Source organism: Anabas testudineus, chromosome 7 (genome assembly GCF_900324465.2).
Source record: "Anabas testudineus chromosome 7, fAnaTes1.2, whole genome shotgun sequence".
NCBI classification, from domain to species: Eukaryota; Metazoa; Chordata; class Actinopteri; order Anabantiformes; family Anabantidae; genus Anabas; species Anabas testudineus.
The window spans coordinates 20637601-20660403 of NC_046616.1; the positions used below are offsets into that span (position 1 = coordinate 20637601).

At 41.7% G+C, this 22803-nt stretch overlaps 1 protein-coding gene across 1 annotated transcript; it reads right to left on the reverse strand.

The window, feature by feature from the left end:
- Nucleotides 1-21: 21 nt before the first annotated feature.
- Nucleotides 22-21378, reverse strand: LOC113166751 (inactive dipeptidyl peptidase 10). Its single transcript, XM_026366894.1, is given in 26 exon segments — nt 22-1890; nt 1985-2057; nt 2287-2345; nt 2450-2549; nt 2653-2707; nt 2805-2999; nt 3110-3176; nt 3547-3645; nt 3916-3963; nt 4049-4167; nt 5545-5592; nt 6381-6472; nt 6758-6862; nt 6949-6990; nt 7376-7499; nt 7651-7748; nt 8151-8305; nt 8428-8548; nt 9022-9103; nt 9662-9714; nt 13222-13293; nt 14563-14657; nt 14840-14935; nt 15603-15717; nt 21221-21303; nt 21306-21378. Coding segments are annotated over 26 exon segments (2454 nt in total). The 5' UTR covers nt 21346-21378; the 3' UTR covers nt 22-1672.
- Nucleotides 21379-22803: the final 1425 nt, after the last annotated feature.

The following is a 22803-nucleotide window of genomic DNA, read 5'->3' on the forward strand; positions in this document are numbered from 1 at the left end:
GTGTGACGACAGCTGCCGATCAGGGTTTGTTCAGCAGTGTGGAGAAAAACTAGGATTGTAATTGATCACAGCCATCGATTCGTCAAGATAACCAAACAAGGATTCTCTTTCACACCTAACACGATTTATCATGTTTCCTTACAAGTACTCTATTTGCAGATAAAGGGAATCTGACGGCAACATAAAACTTGAGGCTCCACAAAATCAAAATGCGTTATCAAGATTAATGAGGAACATGAAAATGAAGACATGCTGACTTCAGTGTCTGTGTTTATTTATCACCTCATCTCTGACTGTCTTACACTTCCAGCCTATACTGTGCACAATTAATCACATGCTATAAAATGATGCCCTACACGCTTGTGCTTTGACCATCATAGTAGCAGAAATATAAATATTTGCTGTAAATAAAGTTCTGTTGCAGAGACAGTGAGACTAGTGAGCATTTACCTAGTATTAGCACATGATGGATTTCATATTTATCCTTCCAAATGTCTTTTGTAGACAAAAACCACGACCATTAGGGAAGAAACCTGTATACATTTGTGCTGGAAAACAAGTGGTTCAAACTTTTGTATTTAAGTATTGCTGAAAAAAAGCAACTGGTTGTCTGTATTCATGGACATTCATTTTCAATTCAACTGCTTGCAATTTACCAGTACAATTAGATTTATAGTTCGAAGGACAGTCCCGTTGGCTTTATGGATTGTAATATAACTGCTCAACAGTTGGTTCAAAGAAATAATTTAATTCTGCAATACACAAGAAATGATTAAAATACCAAAATGTATTCAAAACAGAAACATACTGTTCTTCCAGTACATAGACAAACCTGCACAGACGTTCTTGCAATATTTCTTATGTGTAATAGTCACGACTGCATTCTCATTTTCAATCACATAATGCAAGTAATGCTAATAAAACCAGTGGATAGTCCACGAAATGTAGTTGGCACATTTAGGATCCATATGCTCTACTTATTTAAGCAGTCAATCAACAAAATACCATGTACAATTTATAGTGACATCTTAAAGATTGTGTGGAACGTGGTCTAACCAATGACAATTAGGACCAATTTGCACATTAGGCTAGAGTTTAGGATTAAATTTTCTGTCAGGGTGGTCCTGGTTGTTAGATTTCATAATCGATGGGGTCTAAATAAATCTAAGTGTGGTCCTGCACTCCTGATCCTGACTTGATCTAATCAAAAATCCATATGGGAAATAACATTTTATGCTGTCATTTAATGTGCAAATTGAGTTTTCTTAGCATAAGTAAGGGTTTCTTAAGTTTTTCAGTGTGCTACCAGCTGTTGGCAGAGTTTGCACTTTTAACCCAGAAGGGAGATATCACATTAACATAAACAATGAAATGTAAATGAATGTACATCATGCAGCCATTACGACATGCATGTTTTAAAATCTTTGTAAACTTCTAGTAGAATCAGTAGCCATCCAGTCCTTGCAATCTCAAGTGAATTTTGTAAACAGACATACACTATAACAGCAGAAATAATTGTGGAGGTACACAGTACATTATTTTTCCAGATGTATTTGATGTGTTTGGTCCCCACTCCTGTGCTTTTGCACCTGATAATCTGATCCAAGGTAATGCAGATGGCATACAGTCCTAAGAGAGTCTTTCCAAGAAGAAGAGAAGTAGAACTCTGGGTTCAGTCATCTTCTTCCTCTTCATGCTCTATGGTATCTAGGAGGGCGCTGTGTTTCATGCAGTTCTGGAGGTAATTCACTACTGTCCGCTGGAAGTGCTGGATGCTGCGTTGCTCTCTCAGGATGTGGCCCTCATCTGGGTACAATTGCAGAGAGTAGTTGGCTTCCACCTTCACCAGTCGGCTCAGGAGCTCAGCACTTTGCTGGAAGTGCACCCTCGCTTTGGGAAAAACACACACAGAATAAACAAAATAAATAAAAAACATATACACATACACATAATAGAACTCAGCAGAAATTGAACAAATTCTTACCATCTGCAGTTCCATGTAGAATAAGGAAATTCTCATCTTTCAACTTGCTAACCTCCTCCAGCAAAGAGGCAGTCTGAAAAGAATATAGGAGAGTGTGTTATTAAGTGTAGTTTCACCCAAAAAAGCCTGTAATAGATGCTACTTTCATACAAAGTTTAAGATTCAGTTTAAACTTTAATGTTATGGCAATCTTAGAGAGTGCAGATTGTAGAGTGCTTGAATTGAACAGCAATAATATTAAAAATATAAAATAAAATTTAACTACACCAGAATTTAAAAACCACATAAATTCTGATCCTCACTGAGTAAGCATGCTCCTCCTTTGCTGGAAGGCCTAAATACCGCTCTGAGAATGCAGCACCTGAAAACAAAGAAATGAAATTTACTTCGAGGAACTGAGTCATTTCTCTGTTTTCATCACACTTGCCACGACCGTTCTGTATGAATGACACGAGTGGAACTCACTATAAAGCCTGAAGTCAGTTATCGGTGCCATAGCAGCTGCGCACTGAAAGAGCTTATCTGTTGCAGCTAACATCTTGAGAGTTAAATAACCACCAAATGCCTGTAGGGGCAGACAGAAAAGTGCTAAAAAAGACAAAACATGCTCGTTTTTGTGGCCTCAACAGTAAAAAAACTGAATTAGTAAATTTAAAAAAAGCTATAACCTTGCCATACAGGGCCATGCGGCGATCATCAATGTACGGCAGTTGCATCAGCAACCTGTGGAGACATAAAAGCCCCTTAGTGTTATCAATTCACAGGCTTCACTCTCACATGTCAATCATTTAGCCTCATGTTGTTGCATAACTGCACTGACTCTACAACTGCAAGATAATCTTTGACTCTGAGTGAGCCAAGCTTGCGTGGATCCACAGCCGTGGTCTTCTGTCCACGTCCTACCCCACTCCTGCCGTCCACCCACGCCAAGGCCACATTATGTGTGCTGGAGAGGACCAGAGGCCAGCCAAGGGCAAATTCCTCCGTCACAGACTGACTGCCAGGAACACCATCTCTGAGCAACAGGACAAACAGGATCTGCTAGTGTGGGGACAGTTGTTGGGCTTGAAATCTAAAGCTGCACAACAGGTTAATAGAAAGAGCCCCAAGCTGTTGCTGGCTTACACAATGACAAGGAGAGGGTGTAGGTTGGCCTCATAACCTTGAGGTAGAGATAATTTCAGGTGTAGATCTAAAGAAAACAAAGAGGGGTTGAACAAGGTTAACTGTCTGCAGGCATGTTTCAATTAGAAGCATAGCAAAACGAATCTTATAAAGAAGAGTTCATCCTTAATTTGAACAAAGCCTGGACAATTACTGTCTGAAAGAAGACTAGATGTCTGTGAGGCCATGACTGAATTATTTACTCAGAAAATACAAAAAATACAAAAAAATGATCTCTGGTTGGTCTTTAAGTATCCCTTAAAGGTCTTTACAGACTAAGACACAGCTATTTTTGATCTCTAAATATTTTATGACTATATTTTACCGAGGCCAACATCCAAAATGTCAAACACACCATGTCAAAACCAAAAATGTCATGAATGATTTCTTTGTTATACCATGGTTGTCTGCTGTAATCGTCCTAAATAAAGTTTCAGGAAGACTCTTGTCCTCCAAGGCTTTAGACAAAGGGCTGTTATCCTCCAAGATGACATATCCTACAAGAAATAAAACACCACTGTGTCATATTTGTCATCCTCAATATCAAAACAGACAGCCCTTTAAGTGGTAGATCTTGTTCTTATCATCATATCAGCTACAGGCAGAGGGCAGTGTTCACAAGCATGAAATTCATAAATCTACAGTATGGCCTGCTTGATTAAAGCGCCCTCTGCAGGCTGCTTTAGGAAAGTGCCTGTGTGTGAGCATATGTGTGTCTGTATGTGTGTGACTTCTTTATTTGCCAGACGTGCAGATGTAACACTCACTGGAGGGGTCCTTTGTGCTGTGAACTGTCACTTTAGGGATTCCTGGGCCTGCGGGTTTTATCAAAAGACATCATTATAAAACCAACTGTCTGAGCTGCGTGACGCTTTCGTATTCACCATGTGTCTCATTTACCTAAGCAGTAGAGGGTAAAGTGAGTTTGATTGGGACTGAATTCAGCTTTAAAGAAGCGGCATCTATCTATTAGGTTACAGGATACACACTGGCGCTGAAACCCTCCATCCAAGTCCACACTATAAATAAGAGAATAGAGTTATTAAACACACTCAAGAGAAACAGGACACTCTGAAGCAGTTGGATTTGCTCCAGGAGAGGGTCAATTGATTGCTAACATATCAAGGAAAAGTGTCAGTGGCTAGAGACTATTCAGCCAACTGAGTTTTCAGAAACAAATTGGGTCCAGCAAGGTTAGACATTAAAGCAGTTATACAGATTGGTCTGTTGGGTGGTGTCAAGTGTCTAAATGTCTTTCTCTACTCCATTGCTTACAAATTTCATACAGGATTATTCACACACCGACTTTAAACAGGTCTCCTCCTTAATACTGAGCTGTCTCCTGTTGCCCAAAGCTATGTAAGCTAATAAAAAATATATGAAACATAGGTGGTACAGATGAGGGAAGAGACACGTGAGTTTATCACTTTCATCATCAGCAGCACAGAGGGTCTCTGTCCACTGAGTGCTGAGTGTGTCCATTTAGCTGACTGGCCTCCAGCATCTACAGCACATGACAATAATCATTTACATATCAGCACATTTTGTTCTCTTCAGATAGGTTTTAGGTAAGCTTGCAGCGTGGCTCTATGGTAATTTCAGGTGTTTTCACATGGAGCTAGTGCTCTTTTACAGACATTGATGATGTCTGTAAAGATGATGTATGATCCAGCATCGGTTTTAATTAAAAAAACTAAACAGCTATTGGTTGGATTACTAATTATAACAGATTAATTTGTACTTTGTGTTTTTATTTGTCCAGTACTTGGGTTTATACAAACTAATAACCTTCCTGTCAGCCTCAGCTGTACTTTGTAGTTGGTGATTCTCAGTCATTCAGGTCATGATATCATGGTATTCACTTGGTTTACAAAATAACCACTTGCAAAACATGGCTCAACACAGAGAGACACCTCAGGGCTGCACTACCTGTGGAGTCTACGTGCACTGGAAGAACATGTGATTGTCCCCTGAGGACAGCAAAATAGACAATCGAACCAGAGAAGACAGATGGTTCGACAGAGCAATGTGTGGCTGATCATAATTAGCAAACGTTAACATGCTAACATATTAAAGTAAACTGGTGAAATGTTGAAAGTGAACATTATACATGCTGAGCTTGTTAGTGTTGTCATGTTAGCTTTGCTGACAACATCACTCATCTCAAAGCAACATGGCTTTGTAATCGAATTGTACTTTTGTTTTAAGATATGTGATGACATGCTATAGAAAAACAATAAAAGTCTTGGGATGATTAAAGTGTGGCTATATAAAAAGTAAGCAGATCTCCAAACATCATCATACAACTAATAAGAAAACTGTCAACAGGACAGCCAATCCTAATGATACTGACAGTCTCAGCTTATAACTTAGTACAGACTCTATACTGTACTTACCTGTAAAGGTGTCTGCTTTGTCTGGATTCCTCAGTGCTCAGGAAATATCTGATGAGGAGAAAGGTGAACCACAGACACAGCAAGTTAGTCAGAACTGTCACAACACCGCAGATATCCTTTGGGTAGCTTATTTTCATCCTAATTATTCTGAATACATCAATAATTCATGACAAGAATCTATCTATGGCTTTTTAAACACTTCAGCATGTAATTAAAATCAGCATTGTATCACATTTAACACTGGTAAAAAAACACTGGTGATGGAGATTTAAAACATCTCATCATATGTTATATGTAAGAATAGAGAGTATTGTGACACTGTGACTTGTCTTGCGCTATCAACCCTGTGTAGAGCTGCAGTACAGTAGCCTTTCCTTTATTGCCTGGGCTGTTCACACCTCAGTCAGTATGTTCACAAGGGATTCTTGCTCCCAGCAGGATAAAGACAGATTTAAGCAATAATCTGCTCTGATCAAGTGTAATCCGTTGTCCTGTTCAGAGTCCTGTTCAGTGTCTGTGTGCACTGCCACAAGCAAAGTAACATTCAAAGCCATTTCCTCTGGCTTTTTAAACTGATCTCAACAATTCATGTAAAAATGGCCTTTTTGGTATTATTTAAATAATCAAGACAATCCCACGTGCACCATTCACCCAGAGTCTGAGCTAATGAAGGAATATGCTTTCATGTTACAGAAAAAGTGAACTATTCTAAGGTTGGCCACTATTCTGCTCCTTTCCCCCCCTGTCACTGGCACATTCACACTAAGAAGCTGCAAGCTGATAAAGGCTTTGAAGGGTGAGTCAATCCAGCCCCACACACTGTGTCTGTCACATACATCTTTCCAGCCTTCTCGTCTAGGGCGCACAGCAAGGTGACGTCCCAGCTCCCCGATGTCAAGAAGCGAGGAGGGACAGAAGGGATGGCAGGCTGTGTTATACAGAGAACCAGAGATAAAGAGAAATGTAGAAGGGAGCAGACATACAGAGTAAAAATAGGTGCAGCGATACAGCAAGTGTGTGTCAGAGGAGAAAGAAAAGGTGGGTTCATAAAGTTAAACCAAAGGAAGGTGACGGCTGGTGGACATGCAGAGTTAGAAGAGCTGTGTGCCACTGAAATCTATCGTCACACACTGTTTTATGTGACCCCCGTTGAAATATTAACAACCAAGGATGACACGATGGGGAAGTAAAAGTTAACTGTCCAAAACCTGACCTGGGCTGAGAGACCAGTGATGTGGTGAAACTCTCCACGAGCGCCCTGTTTAGCTGGCAGAATCGAATAAAACACTGAGCCATCTGCTGAAAACAAGGGCACGTCCTGTTGAGAGAAAGGATTTAATCAAGACAATGACAGTGGTAATAAACATGTGTACACAGGTGTTATAAAATACGATAAATACATACCTGTCGTTGGTTTTGCATCATGTCCATAGGCATTTTATGTTTCTGTGAATTTCAAACCACACAGAACATGAGAAATGTTTTAGTCACACTATTTAAAATGCACTTACACATCCCTAGCTCATATAAATGGCCTTATACAAATAACTCTTTTTATCTCTGCTAATTATAAAATATAGCATTAATAAATAATTGGCAGTGGGTGAAATCTGTGTGGATTTGCTCAAGGGGAACAAGCAATAAAATACAGCAGAAAATCACTAAAAATGCATCTCATGTAGTAGATGACCTTAAATATTAATCCAGCCAGTAGAGTTTTGAAAACCCTAACTCCCAACTCTGTCAAAAAGAAGCAAAAAATCTATTAAAGTTATGTTGCACAGCAGGGACAGGTTGGATTACTAATGCTGAACGACTAATGACCAATCACCTCTGAGCAAGCCCCCGTGGTGGCCTCGCACACGCAGAGGAATGATTGGTTCTGGGCACGGTTCAGCCAACGAACCGCAAGCCGGGTGCTGCTGATCCAAGTCACCATGGAGATGTAGCGGTCTCTGAAGAGGCGATGCAGAAAATGATACGCAGTGAAAGGATTGGAAAGTGGTGAAAGGGAATGGCAGCGAAGGGTAGAGGAGTTCAGAAATAATTTCTGACAGGCCATGTGTAAAGGTTAACTGCGTTTTTACATTCATGAAGATATATTACCTGGCCCTGACAGAGTCAGGAGGCAGCATCTCCAGAGTGTGAGCTGGACCGTAAAGATTCACCACAAACAGACTGGCTGATGGGATATTTGAGCCAGCCTGTAAGCACGAGGAAATAAAAAAATAATAATAACACAGAGCACAAACTCATCAACAACAAAGTGGAACTTTTGGCAAATGGTTTTAGCTACTGCAAAATGTAGAGTCAGTTTGTCCGTCAACCTCTTTGGTTCAGACTGAAACTATTAAACTGATCACCATAAAATCTGGTACAAATATTGGTGATGGCTTAAAGATGAATCCTACTTTCTTTGTCAAACCCATGATCCCTCCCTTAACACCAGCTGCAGGTACAACTATCGCTTGAGTTAAAAAATATCTCAGTAACTAGATGGATTTGGAGACATCTTTGTACAGACATTCATGACATGTATCTCTACAAGTATTTGATTGATGGCCATAAAATGTAGATCAGGTAAAAAATGTTTGTTCTGTTTTCACCTTGGGGTAGGGGAAGAGCACATTGGATGGGTAGAGGCCACCTAAGAAGTGGGGCATTTCCATCACAGGTGTGGCAGAGTTGTTGATGCTGAGGTACGCTAGCCGGGCTCCATCCATAGACCACCAGTGGGCAACATATGTCAAGAGCACCTCCTCTGTTTTTAGAGACAGTCCACATTTTTAAAATCAAATTGCACAAATCCGCTTTTCACGATTATTCTTTCAATGTAGTTTTGCAGTTTTTGCAGTCAGTGTGTGAAGGTGGAACGCCTCCTACCCTCATAAGTCCAGTCAGAGAGCCCATTCATCACATTCTGCTCCTGGTCAGTGGTTGTGAGGCGCAGCGATTTGCTGGTCACAGACGGCTTGTAGTAGATATCGCCGTTAAACACATAGGCCTGGCATGAGGGAAACAGACAGACAGTGACAATCCATTATCAAAGACAGTACGGTTGCAGGCTTCAATCCTGGCTGCCTGAACTGAGTGTCGGACACCGTCCAAAAGTGAATGAATTATCAGCCAGTACACACACAGGGGTGAGAGCCAACACATCTTAGCTTGCCAGTTAATGTGTTTCAGATGAGCACTGACATAGCAGCAAAAGCCAATTACATTACAAGGAAGATAGATGAATTATGAGTGTAAAACAACCCCATTATACCAACACAGTCGCTGCAATAACCTCTCTGACAAAGACATGGCACCACCGATGTTGCCATAATGAAAATGATGTTGGATGGAGATTCTATTCACACATAGAGAGCATTGTTGTAGACTATAAAGGCTGAGATACTCTTCCTAGCACATTGACGGGTATACAGTGGTTGATGCAGATGCCAGGACATTCATCAATGTTAGCGTCTGTCTTACCAGCTGGTTCCCTTGAGGCCCCCAGGAAGCGTACTGCAGCACTGCCTTCTCCCTCTCTGGAGGGTTAATTTCCACCAGATCCCTGGAACACACACAAAAACCACAGACATAAACCCCCCTGTTTGGGACAACTGTCTAGTTTAAAGCCCTCTGAGCTCCTTCCATGCCCTGGCCTTGAGTGAGATACCGTACTGCGAGGACAAAAGAGCAAGATGCAGAGAGGGAAGACAAAACAGAAAACGGGGTTGGTTCATGCATAAGTGCAACAGTTTCTTTTTCCTTTTTTTTTTAAATCAGGTTTTTTTCTCCCTGGGGACAGGCAAATATTTTCTTCCAAGGCAAACTCAGGCAATGATCAATATTAAAGGTCCTCCTGAATTCCTCAGCAGTTCCAGGGATCATCCACAGATACCACGTTTGATAGAATGCTGAATATGAATCTCAGGCAGTGAAATCTGAGGTACGTTACAAACCTCGGGTTGGGATATGGAACTTGGAAAGGACACTGATGAATGACAAATGAGGCTCTGACGCGACGAGACACAAGTTTGGGGGAACTCGTTCTACCTGCGCTTCTACTTGCACTGGTAACGCTCATGCCTAGTGCAGCCCATGCATTAGCATTCATGTTTCCACCTACCCATTAGCCACATTGTAGATAGCATAGGAGGCTGTGAAGGACTGAGAGAACACCTGAAAGAGGTAGAGGATATCATGCACACTGGTGTGCCGCACTTCCATGACAACACACATATTTTAGTGGTCACACATGCTCATACACATGTATAGATAAAGCTGAATGCAAATGAAACAGTTTATGAAGATGTATTTTAACATTGCTTTGATTTGGAGTCGCTGGACTATTGTCAAGCAGTTCCATCCTTATTAAGTTATCAGAGAAGAGCAGATATTCAGATATCAGTGATCCTTATTTAAGACTGAGTAAATGACAATGGTTACATGACCATGGGAGAAATACATTATTAAATACCATAACTACAGCTGACATCCTTCACACTGAGATCCATTGCAGCTGGCAACTCTGAGTAGCTGAAGGAAACTAAAGGATGAGAATCAATGAATGCCTGTATGTGTGTCAATGTATGTGTCTTAGCTGCAATTGATCTCAGCATTACCTGATGAATTCTAGGTAATAAATTGATTTCTACATTTGTTTTTCAAGAAAGGGGTTGGAATCTGTTTGCCCACTGGCCCCTGAAAGCTTCAGCCTCCTGGAAAACAGGTCCCTAAATAAATTAAATGTCACATTCTCCACACAGCACACTTAACAGTGAAATTGGATTTCTCCTTTGTGCTGTTTGTCTGTTGTTAGAAAATGCAAGGTTGGAGCGACACAGGGGTGAAGCTGCAGGGATAAAAGAGGGGAAATAAATTCTGTGGCTATCTAAATGAAATTGAAATCTGATTGCAGTATAGAAAGGGCAACGGAGTGTACAGCAGAAGTGTGGTGGGGTACAAAATCAAAACAACAGCAAGAACAGGAAGAGGAAAGAACGAATTGGTCAAACAGTGAAAGGAAAAAGTAAGGGAGGGAGAAAGAAACAAAGACAGGAAGGTAGAAGAGACTGCCGAGAGGGCAGAGGCACTGGCTGACAGCCAGAGTTGACGGGTGTTTGGCACAAACCAAGGAGCAAGCAAGCCTTAAACAGAATATAACTCTTCAACACCAAAGGGGGCAGCATTGTTATGAGCGCCATGTCCAATCAGCTGTTTATGATTTGTTAAGGAATCCAGAGATTCTGCTCGTGATTTAACATCATGAAGCCCGTGGCAGAGGTCGTACTTTATCGCGCGATTGTGTGTGTCTGTGTGATAAACAGACAGAGAGAGTGAGAGCATCTGTCTGAGAGAGGCAGAGTGAATTCTAATGTGGCCGCCAGTAACATATCATAAATCCTCCAGATTGCTCTGCTCGCCCCCCTCCCTCCCCCACACTCTCTACAACCCACCCCGCTCCCAACACATGCAGCCAGAATTGGGGGTGGGGCCACAACACACAGATTAATCGCCCAGAAGATAGCTTGGGATAACATGACGGAGGAATGCATAGAGATTACAACACCCTCTACATGAGCACGGATATTAGGATCCGTTGTATCCTGCGAGATACATAATACAGAGATCCTTCCATCTCAACACTGTTCCTGCCACACAAGCGTTTCTTAGCATTCCCACAGTGTGCTGCGTTTGATACCCGCACCCATCAGCATTTGCTGCAGAGTGCAGACACGACACCCTTGGCATTTTATTTGTCCCCACTCTGCACCGTCCTGGCACCATTCCGTTTACCTCGGATCATCAATCCCAGGAACCTCTATCGTGTCAAAACTATTTCACCATCACTCTTAAAAATATGTAGGTCTTCTCTTTCTAGTTTCTTCCCCTCACATACAACAAACACACCTGTTTAATTCAAACAGGCTTTGAGGAGAAACATTCTCCAAATCTGCTTTCTCTTGTTCCTATGTGGCCAAATCCCTAACTCACTTCCTATGTATACCCTCTTATCAAAATCCATTTATTTTCACCCACCAGGCACAAAACCCTCCCTAAAGCCTCTAGAGCTAATACAGAAGCCTTTTAACTTTAAACACAGTCTGCTCATCTATTTCTATCCACTGCAGCCCTCTCCTTTCCACATCTCCTGCCATCCTTTGATAACCAATCTTACTGATTTCAACAGGGCAGTGTATCTAAGGGCAAACGGTGCATATCCCATTCTTCTCCTCCATCCCTCGCTCGAGGCTTTCCCCGCTGCTCTCTCTGTTTTTTTCTCTCCCCTTCTCTTGCCACTCTCAGCAGCGTGCCGCCCCTTCTTCCACACAGCGAAGTTAGTGCTTGGCGCAAACTGCTTCAGTCAGCACAAATCCCCCCAGAGATAGACAGAAAAAAGTGAGGGAGAATGAGGAAGAAGAAGCAGGAGAGAGAAGGAGGGAGCAGGAAAGAAGGGGAGAAAAGAGGAATCATACACAAAATGTCAACACATCCATTTCTGAATATAGTATACAAATGACAGCAGGTGGAATGCCCACTGTCATATACATCCTAAACACACCTGCATGAATAGACAATTCCTGGTAATATCCAAGGAGGTATGCTAATGACAGGACATGAAACTGAACAAAGATTAAGGCCCTTTCTCTACAGACATATCTGAAAATGGAGTGAACGTAAGTTAAGCACTCAATAATTAAGTTAGGATGGATGCACTGTGTTTGCGACGAATGCTGTAACACAGCAACAGGATCATTTGCCCACCCCCACCCACACCACACACACACACACACACACAGACAATATGATATGCAGTGATTAGAACAAAAACAGATCTCTAAAGGAACCCCATAGAGACAGAAGAGACTGAACAGATGAGAGCGTGAGAGAGCAGCAAAACCTGTTTTCCGATTTTTAATAAAAATGCAGAGAAAATGTGCTGAGGGCTTTCATTTCCTCCTAATTCCATTTTCTTCCCTTGCCGATTACTTACACATTACACAACTTGCCTGGCCTTTGAGGGAAAAGTTAACTATTTATTAATGGTGTAGATATTTACAGAGGGAGATGGCTGGTGGGGGAGTACTGGCGGAGTAGCTGAACTGTAGTGCTAAAGTAAAGCAAAGAATCTGTGTTTTGTCTACCCCAATGCTTATCTTAAACCAACTGCGACTGTGATTCTTGTCAGCTTCTCATTAAAATTCCCCACAAAACTAGCAGGGTGATTGCACTACAGCAGCTCCAACTTTACCTCTTCATCTCTTTAATCTCCCCATCCCCCTGCTATCCTATCCACTTCACACTGATCACTTACTCCAGCCCCCTGCACCTTTTGCCATCAGCCAGTTTAAATATTCAACTCCCCATATGTTATTTGGGGGTGGTGTTATAGAGCGAAAGACTGCTGCAGTAGCAGAAATCAGCACACACAGTGCACACCCCTTCTCCTTCACATTCTCATTCCTTCACTCTGTGCTTTCTTTGGGGCTCTGATTAAGATGCATGTCATCACTGTCTCACAGCCACTAGAGGCCTGCCAGACACGGGGTGGTTTGTGAGCAGTAACAGCTTGTCTTTGATATTAGTGGATAATTTATGGCCCTGAATATTTTCTGCAGGGAAAAAATCTTAATAGTGATTTCCGAGAATACATTTGAGTCGACTTGACATTCAGAGAAAACTTACCGGTTGAATATTATACGCCAAAAGGACAAACCTCTTGTCTGCAGACACTTGGAATTTAGTTGTGGTCAGATCCTAGAGACAAAAAATAAAATAACAAGATATGGGAACAGTTTTCATTACATTTTATTATTAAAATCATATCTTTTTTATTTATTGGTGATAAACTGTGTGACTGTGGAGTTGCCCAATGATCAATCACAGGACCTGTTTTGTTCTCCTCTCATTCTCCACCATTTTGGATGTTTCACTTATCATTGCTATGCGGATGACATCACATTTTATCTGTTCATTGAACATTCAAAAACTGACTCCACAACACTGAAAGTGATGATATAGCACCCTAATCCTCTGTTACGTGATGTCTTTCTGAGAGAAAGGAAATTATTTGAACAAGTCTTTCACGTTGGATCTGAAAAGTGTTCAAGTGGCTGACAGGAAGAGTGGGATTTTGAGATAAAAAAATGTTAAGAAGGGAAAATAAAATAAATATTATATAAAATATTAAAAGGGGATAACTTACCAACTTAATAACGCTAACCCTAACCCTACATCTGAAAAAGTGCTCCTGGTTACCAAGCATTTTCTGTCCAAACTCCTAAATTATAGAACAATACCCCGCGTATTGCTGGACCTGATTTAGCAGCAATATGTCAAGCAATATAAGTCCATTTTACGTTTTACATTTGTGTCTGTCACAACACTGAACTGTGCTTGTCTACCACACAATGCATTAAAATGACCACGTACGTGCTGGTAGCCGAAGCCAAGTAGCCTTTACATTTTGTAACTCTTTAAAAAAATGGCACACAGATTTCTACTTACTGCAATTTTTATTTTGAGTTGGTGCCATATATAGCTAAACTAGTCTCAGGACTGCATTTGAGGAAACACCATGTGCTTTTTAGCATTCATACAGGAATATATTTGCTGGAGGACAGCGGCAGATATGAGAAACTATATCACAACACAGAGGAGAGACTTCTTCTCAACCTGACAACACAACCCTGCTTTAAGCTCCTCTGCGATGACCCATATAAGTCTGTCAGTGTTGTGCAGAGGCGGTGTTCAAAATGATGCCCTCGCTTGGAAAATTCTCTTTGAAGGCACATGTTGAAGGCTCACAGAGCAGCCAGATTGGGGGAAAATGAGCTGATACTGTCACTCTGCCAAATCTTTTTTTGTCTCATCTGCTGGATGTGGAAGAGTGGGTCTCTACAGCTTCTCTCTGTCAATGTTGAAACACCTCCGTGTCTGTTGGACAGTCAATTTGTCCAGCTGTCTGTGGATATGAGTCAATCAATACTGATGAGTCTCCTCATGATCGGTGTTGCCATAACTCACCAGGGAGCTGTTATCAAGCAGAGTAGTGGTGAGATTGTTGTTAAGGCTGAACATCAGAACGTGTCCCTCTCTGGTGCGGAGAGCCACTTCATTTTCTGTATGAGACAATTCAGGGAAAGAAGGTTGTGTGTTATTAACGTGACAACTTAAAGGCACCGATGGCTGCTGTGGTTGTAAATCTGTGTCTCACTTTCAGGTGACAACTTGAAAATGATTTTCAAACCTTCATGAGCACTTTTGTCAGGAGCAGGTTATGAATCACAGCAGGGATTCTTACCGTTCAGCCATGCTACACAGGGGTCATGCACTTTGAAATCTTCGCTCTCCAAATCCTCCATGGTCAGATGGGATCGGAGTAACAAGTGAGATTCATCTTTAATGACAGAGAGACAGACACCATCTCCATCATTTTTAGATTCATTTGCATTTTCAGCATCAATTTCAACATTTCCTTTTTTGTGGATAGTTAGCAACATTATAGCATGAAGCTACAACCAGCAGTTAGTTAGCTTAGCATAGCACAATAGGGCAAAAAGCTTGGCTCTGTCCAAAAGTAATGAGAAAAGAAAACCTAAAGTCTTCATTTTTAATGTTTTCTTTCTTTCCTCTTTTTGTGCTTTCCTGGCAACTGCTCAGATCCAGGAAATAGTCACTGAGAGATTATAAAACCCCATAAAATGACAAATTGTCTTTATTACACTGTAGCCTTTGTACAGATAAAACAAACAAGATATAGAGTGTTAATTTGTGAGATTTAGAGGTGCTGGCAGCAGATTTTATTTCCTTTGGACACAGCCAGGCTATAGCTGCTTTCCACTATTTCCAGGTTTGTGCTAAGCTAACCTAAGCTAACCACATCATATGAAGCTTGCCATAGCTTTATATGATGTATGTACACACACAAGAGTGTGTGTATAAAGTTTATACTTGTCGGAGTGGATAAGCATATCTCCCAAAAAACTCTGAATTTCATTTCTCACTTTACAGTTGCTGCTACTCCGTTCTTCACAGCTTTTTTGTCATTTCTTTCTCGTTCTTACCAGGTGTGAGGAGGATGACAGACAGAATAACCAGGGACATAACAGCCAGGATCACCACCATTGCAATTCCTATTCCCTTCCAGTTCCGCGGGGGACCGTCTGAACTTCCCAGGTCCTGACATCGAGAGGAACACACACAAACACAAACACTGTGATAGATGCGAGCACATTAGTGCTGCATCATTTCCAATCTCGCAGAAATCTCTCCCCAACAGGCATATCAGTACAGCGAGCCTCAGGGGGGATTGAGACCAGTCTTTCGGAGACCAGACCTCATTGATTTACTCTAATTTTCCATATGAGAACTGTATAAAATTGTTGGGTAGCAGAGATTACAGTTTAATTGCAGCTACAATTTTGGCTGCTCCGTCGCTTTTCTTCACCATCGCCTCATTTCACCTGGTACATGGCTGATGGGCCATGTGGTATTGCTGAAACGGGGGTGGGGGTGTGAAGTTATCAAGAAATGTGTGGTGCCTGATTCCACATTGGGGTTTTTTTTTAGAGAAAAAGATGTTACCTTCAGCTGCAAAGATCTGCTTTGCTGGATCAGGATTTATTCAACAGCTCTGAAGTTGCTAAACCAGGCAATGAAAAAGGAAGACGATGGGACTAGACACAGCAGAACATGAGTTATAGACAAAGCTCCAGCTAAGTGTTCAAGTACAAGTTTAAACTTGTGGCTTTGTGTACCCTCTGTTTGTTATTAGGGGTAACTGATTGAATGAGCCAGCATCAGTATCAGTCACAATTAAACACAATTGTGTGCAGGTCCCAGGCTGCGCTCCACTCGCTCATAATGAGTGGCTAACACTGCTGGAGCAACATGCCCACTGGGGTGTGAGAGCTCCTTCACAGAACAGCCATAAAATTCTGCCTTCGTTATGGCTGCCCATGCCTTTGGCTTAACCCCTCACAGCCTTTCCGGTGCTGATCCCCTTCCTCCAGGCCTTGGGGAGGCAGGCAACAGAAGGAGGGGATCTACACAGTTCACTGGTCAACACATTGCTGCTCCTCCGTGCTCCCTGGGTGACACCAGCTGTCCCTGAGTTTGTACTATTTGCCACGCTAGCCTTAATACCCCTATCTATATCAGTTCCTCTCCACATGCAGCACACATCTAATAACACACAGTTTCCCAGCCTATAAGACACTGAAGATGGAGTTAAGAAACACACATTCCTGATTGCCCTTGGCTATATAAGTGCTGTAAACTTGCATGTACAGTATGTACTGAGTTTTAAAATTCGGACAAATTTTTCAGAAATAAAAAGTCAAGGTTCATTACACTTGAACCAGAAAACCTCAACCTATAATATGAGCACGTGTCATTTATTTAAAAAAACAAAACAGAATTGATACAAGTTGCTAAATCAGTTTTAACAATTTATGTCAGGCGTTGTTTTCACCTGTAATTGTAAGGCAGTTAGAATACCTTTCACCTGAGAGGACAGGAAGATGCACTACACAAAGTCTACTCTATCTCAACTGGTTTCCAGGACTCGTTTTTAATAGGTCTTTGGCTGCTGTATCCCACTGTATTAAATTAAAATCACTACCAGTGGCACATATAGGGCAACATTTAAGTGGTATGAACTCTCAGTGCAAGCCAGATGTGGGTGACTGATGTCCAAAGCCGTGTATCCACTGGCCTTTCTAACACTCTGTTTTATCTCGTTCTCCTTCTCCTGCCTTCTTGGCACAAAATCTTTCAGTAAACCACTATTATCCTCTCATCAGATAACAAAGCCTACAGGAGTCCACGAAGGCTTTGGTAGAATACAGTCCACAATGAATCACACTGCACCTTCAGCACTTTCTGTTGGACCCAACTATCATCATTTCAAAAGAATTGAGAATTTTCAAAGTAATCTTGTTAACGTTATGTACTGGGTATGTACTTACTATCATAAATCATATTATGAATAATTCTGCTGTGATTCTGGGGCCTCACAGTAGAAAGGGACATCTCAGATTCAATTCCTCCACCACTTGACTGATTCCACTGCATAGTATTTTCAATCTAATTACTGTGTGTAGCATTAAAGCTGGAACATCCTCCTAATGGGATCCACTTCTCCTATCATTCCCCTGAGCCTAGACATTAGACCCTTGTTGTTATGACAGACAGGGAGAATCCCACATTTGTGCGAATGAAGAGTTTGGTCACACTTGCAAATGAGGCACAGATTTGTGAAGCAGAATCCCCAGAGTGAACACTGGCAAAGCTGTTAGTGCAGACAGGCTGCTGGTCACAATGCATAAGGGAATCAAATGCAGCATAAACTGCTGGCACAGGTGAAGTGATAACAAGTTGGACTGTGTGATGGACTTTTTCACAGTTGGCATTTTGACGGACAAGGAAACATATCGCTGCTGATATATATTTCTGCTGAGCCACATCAAAAAGGAATCACATGTAGACCTTCTTCAGTGAGTCATATTTCAGTCAGCCTGTTCCATCCCCTAGGAATTGGACTAGTAGCCTAGATAAGGTGTCATTCAAACACTAAAGAGAGTGAGAAGGCTAATCAAAGGTCTCTATGTTTATGGATATCTTTCCTGAAGGAATCCCCTTGAGAGGATCTTTTTGGCAAACCATGCAGAACTGCACTAGAGAAAAGAGAACTCTTACATTTGCCATCAGAGCTTGGGGAAATGAGAGAATCAATAAGGTGTACAGTTGTACAAGGTCCGGAGGGAAACAATTAATAGTGGGAATACAGCTCTAAAGGAGACTTTTAGATACAAGCCCTCTGCTGGACATAGTTTCCTGCAAAGTATGACACTTCCATGAGGAATACCAAGACCTGTTCTGACCTTTCTACCATTTCTACTTAGAAATCTTACTTATCGAACTGGAACGCTTTAATAAATTGCACACAGACAGATTCCAAGTAACTGGCTGTTTTTTTTCTCAGGGCAATGCACACAAAATCAAACAATTTCAAGCGTATTGATTGAGTTTGCACAGTAAAAAAGCAAGCCACACCAAACACAATTATTCAAACTGCACACCACAACTAGGTTGCGCAGATTCCAGGTGGTGCTAGCGATTCATAAATTAGACCCAGGAGACCTCCTTAACTCCATCTTCTGTGTCTTTGAGGCCGGGAGAATCCGACAAAATCACACACAGAGATATTAAAGAATCAACACAGGCTGTTTGGGGATTCTGGTTCAGGATTTGCATAGCACTGTAGCATCTTCACCACCATGCAGTGATGTTTACTGCTACACACATGACTGTGCGTCAGCGAAATAACCATCAAAATAAAAGGGGAAAGATGTATTGGCAGACACATACGGCTCTCAATATAACCAGCAGCATATGCTCCGGATTTGAATGATTTACAGTAATTGCTCACAAAGCTATAGATAAGCCAGTAACCCAGGTGATTTCTCTCAATGAAGGTCATCAGAGCAGGTTGTAACTTTAGTGTGGCTGGAATAAAATGGAACCAACCTGCTGTTGTAATGAGATACTACAGCTCAATATTGATTCATATCTAGGCTATCTTTCATCACATCCAGAGGAATTTCTGTGCTCCTTCTCACTGCGCCACCATTTCTCCCCTTTGTGTTTCTTGCCATAAAACACAGTAGGTGGTATCTACAGTATATGGGACCAACAAGGGAAGATTTTTTTTATTTCCCCTCAAGGTTATGGCTAGACAATGCAGTACAAGCCTTAGTGAAATGAAAGACCTGCCACTTTAGCCTCTTCTGCTGCACGGCGGCCCTACCGTCTTATTCTTTTCATGCTCCCCTATCACGCATAAGAACATTACAAAAGCGTCCCGCATGAGAGAGCTTTTCCTCAGCATGTCCAGCAGCCAGTCATAGCAACCAAGTTCCTGCCTTAGGAAACAAGCAGTATCAAGAGAAAGAATACAGAATTGTTCACCACGGCTGAGACTCTGTCAGCAAATTATAAGACGCTCAAGGTGTATGTCACATTATCAGTACTGAGGATAATGTGACAGTATGAAAAAAATGTTTCACCAATGTTATTTTCTTTTTTAGTAGGGGATGGTAACTGAGCCAGAGACAAAGCACAGTGTTTGGGGCAGCAAACTGTGATATTGCTTTCTTTGTTGGATATGACAATGAGTGGTATAGACATTTATGTTAACTCTGCAAAATGACTTTGCACCTACTGCATGTTAGAAAAATGATGACACAAGTAGGAAGCCACTTTATCCCGTAAACCACCTGCATCCTCTCACCAGCAGAGACGCATGGGTCAACCTGCAACCCAGTGAACAACAATGAACCCCTCAGTGAAGAGGAACAAATGTGGTTTGTCTCATTGATTGTTTTACAGTGTAAAGAATATTGATTGAAGGCTATGGAATGAGATGTTGCGACATTTGCAGGTAATGATCGTCTCTGAGCCCCGCAGCCAAACAAAGCTGCAGGATTACTACACAGAGATGCTTTTGACCAGGATTTGATCACATTAGCACGTAAGAAACAGTTGGTAAATATTAGTGTGACATTATATCGTGTTGTACACCATTTGCACACAAGTTAATAAACAGCTTAACAGCTCACTCTAATTTCTCCAACACTTTTTCCACCAGGGCAGCTGTGTGCTAATGGTGTCATGATAAAAAATGTTTCTCAATAAGGACGGCAGACTGAGGAGATGTTAATTTGTTAATTAGTCAACTTGGCAATGTCTTAAACTGTTTGACTTAACTGTAGATAAACAGACGTACGAGAGTAACATTTATGGAAAATAATAACTGAAGTTTTGTTCAAGGAGTGAATCTTACATATATATTAATAATGTGAATTCCACCGAAATCAAAGTCCAGTCTAATGATTAACTGAATTATGCCTAAAAGCAGTAAATCTTACTAAATCACAGAGAATTAGATAAGAATTCAACACACATACACACACACAGGTATTGAACCCAAAAAAACATGCAAGAACTTGCAAGCAAGTTACAGCTGAATAGAGGTGCATAGATCATAATTTAGAAAGGATTAGATATGCATGCTCAATCAACAGTTAGGACTTGTACTAGCCTCAGCAACAAACAGCACATACTACATCCAGTTCTGTAGAGCTGATTCTTGCTTCACTGACAAGACACCTACAAAGCAGAGGGGGGGGGGGGGGGGAATCAGTCATAGCAGTGCAGTGGGTCTGAGCCCCTTTTGTCACTGTGCAAGTCCAGGCTGCAGGAGACAGTTTGCTGGGACACACTGTTATGTGGTGATGTGAATGTTAGAATAACACCATCAGTGATGCAGAGATGCTCTGTAAAAGTGTGAATGGGACGGGAAGACAATAAGAGTGAGAGGGGCAGTGGACGTCGAGTTACACCAGCCTGCACCGCAGTGCACAGAGTCAAGACATCCACAAGACTGACTTTGATGAGAAAAGAAAAAAAAAAAGTGTGAATGGGCGAAAATGGCTCCAGCACTAATCGATAGTCATTGAATTGTGGGCAGACTTGAGGAATTCCCAGCCGCACCGCTGAGCACTCGCATAATGTGTCACAGGCTGCACAGACGCACGCATGTTTTGTGAAGCTAAAGAAAACTAAGAAGGGATAAAACAATAATAAGAACAATTTAAAGAAATGAAACACGCACACATACCAGCTCCGTGGTCATGTTTTGTTGAGTTGTGGCAATCATTGTAATCCGCAAGAAGCTCTCCTGTCGCTGTAGCCTCAAAAGCCGCCGAGCAGCTGCACTGTTGCCTTGCGGAGCTTTTTCTGCATGCTCTGCTTCTTGCAAGTTTGTCCTAGCTGGGCTGGTGGTCTCTCTCTCTCTCTCTCTCTCTCTCTTCTCTCTCTCTCTCTCTCTCTCTCTCTCTCTTTGTGCCTGGGTCATTCATTCACCTCTTTCCAATCTGCTTATAGGCTATTGATTGGCTCAGAAATGAATGATGACTGGTTGTTGGATGTATATTCCAGGTGACTTCAGCTGCTTCAGCATTTCTCCAGTCAAAAACTGTAAATTAAAAAAGAAAAAATAAATAAACGCTTAATAGTTTTACTGAAAGACACGATGTCATGTTTGCGTGTGGTATAATCCCACTTGCAATCTCTTCATCCAAAAGACTTTCTTGTATAAAACTATAATATAACCTATAATAATACTGAAAGTCTATATTTAATAGGAGCAATGCTGTGGTAACTAATTAACAAGGACCTTCAAAGGCATGCTGAATATTCTTTAACACGTTGCTATGCATAGCTGTCATGCACCCAATTACCTTACTAATATATTCTTCCTATAATACATCTCACTGAGATGTATTAAAATGATTATAGAAATTGGAACCGAACAATGATGAAGTGAGGCGACTGAAACCACTCCAAGGAGCTAGAGTGCGGCAGCAGTTGGCATTTCATTTGGCAAACATGCAAAGGGGAACAGAGCAGACCTACAGTCTGGTGACAGAGGCAAATGAAGGCTTATGGAAGGAATATTGACATCCTTAGGAGTTTGATTTGCGCAGAGACAGGAAGGCGAACAAGCCAGTGGAGGAGCTGGAAAAAGTGGTGCATTTTGGTGGTGCATTTTGGTGGTGCATTTTCCACCCACAGAGCCTGATGGGACCAGGAGGATAGAGTCAAGCCGGAGCATTGTCTCCAGCTCCATGGTTGAGGTGCTCCATCCGGCTCTTGGCTTTGGAGTCGAAGCTGAAGAAGGGGTTGATGGAGGTTCCTGGAAGGCTGCAAAAGTCTTTCCATAAACACTGGGAAAAGGGCTCTTTAATCAGAAACAATGTCCCTCGAAAGGAGAAACCATGAGAAAACATGATACGACATGAATTCATCTGCTTTTTTAGTGAAAGATAAAGGTGATGTGATAAACTGAACTGAAGCCTTGGGACCACACAGTAAATGTGGCCTGAGCATCAACCCTCATGGTAGATCACCAGAACCACCAATTTCCAGCAGATTCCTCAGAGTGGAAACAACGGGCAAAAGCACAGACTTGATATTCTTGTAACCCAGGTGGTAAGTGAAGCTGGGCCAGCTGACGAACAAAACCTTTGTGGCTTGTCAGAGGTGAGACATTTAGAGGTACAAATGTGTCACTTTTTGTGGCTGGTCCTGACCACAAATGCCTGATCCACCGCTACCAAGTGTTTCTTTTCCTCTAGGGTTAATTTGACAGCCAGAAGCTCCCTGTTCCCAATGTCATAGTTTCTCTTTACCACTACACAG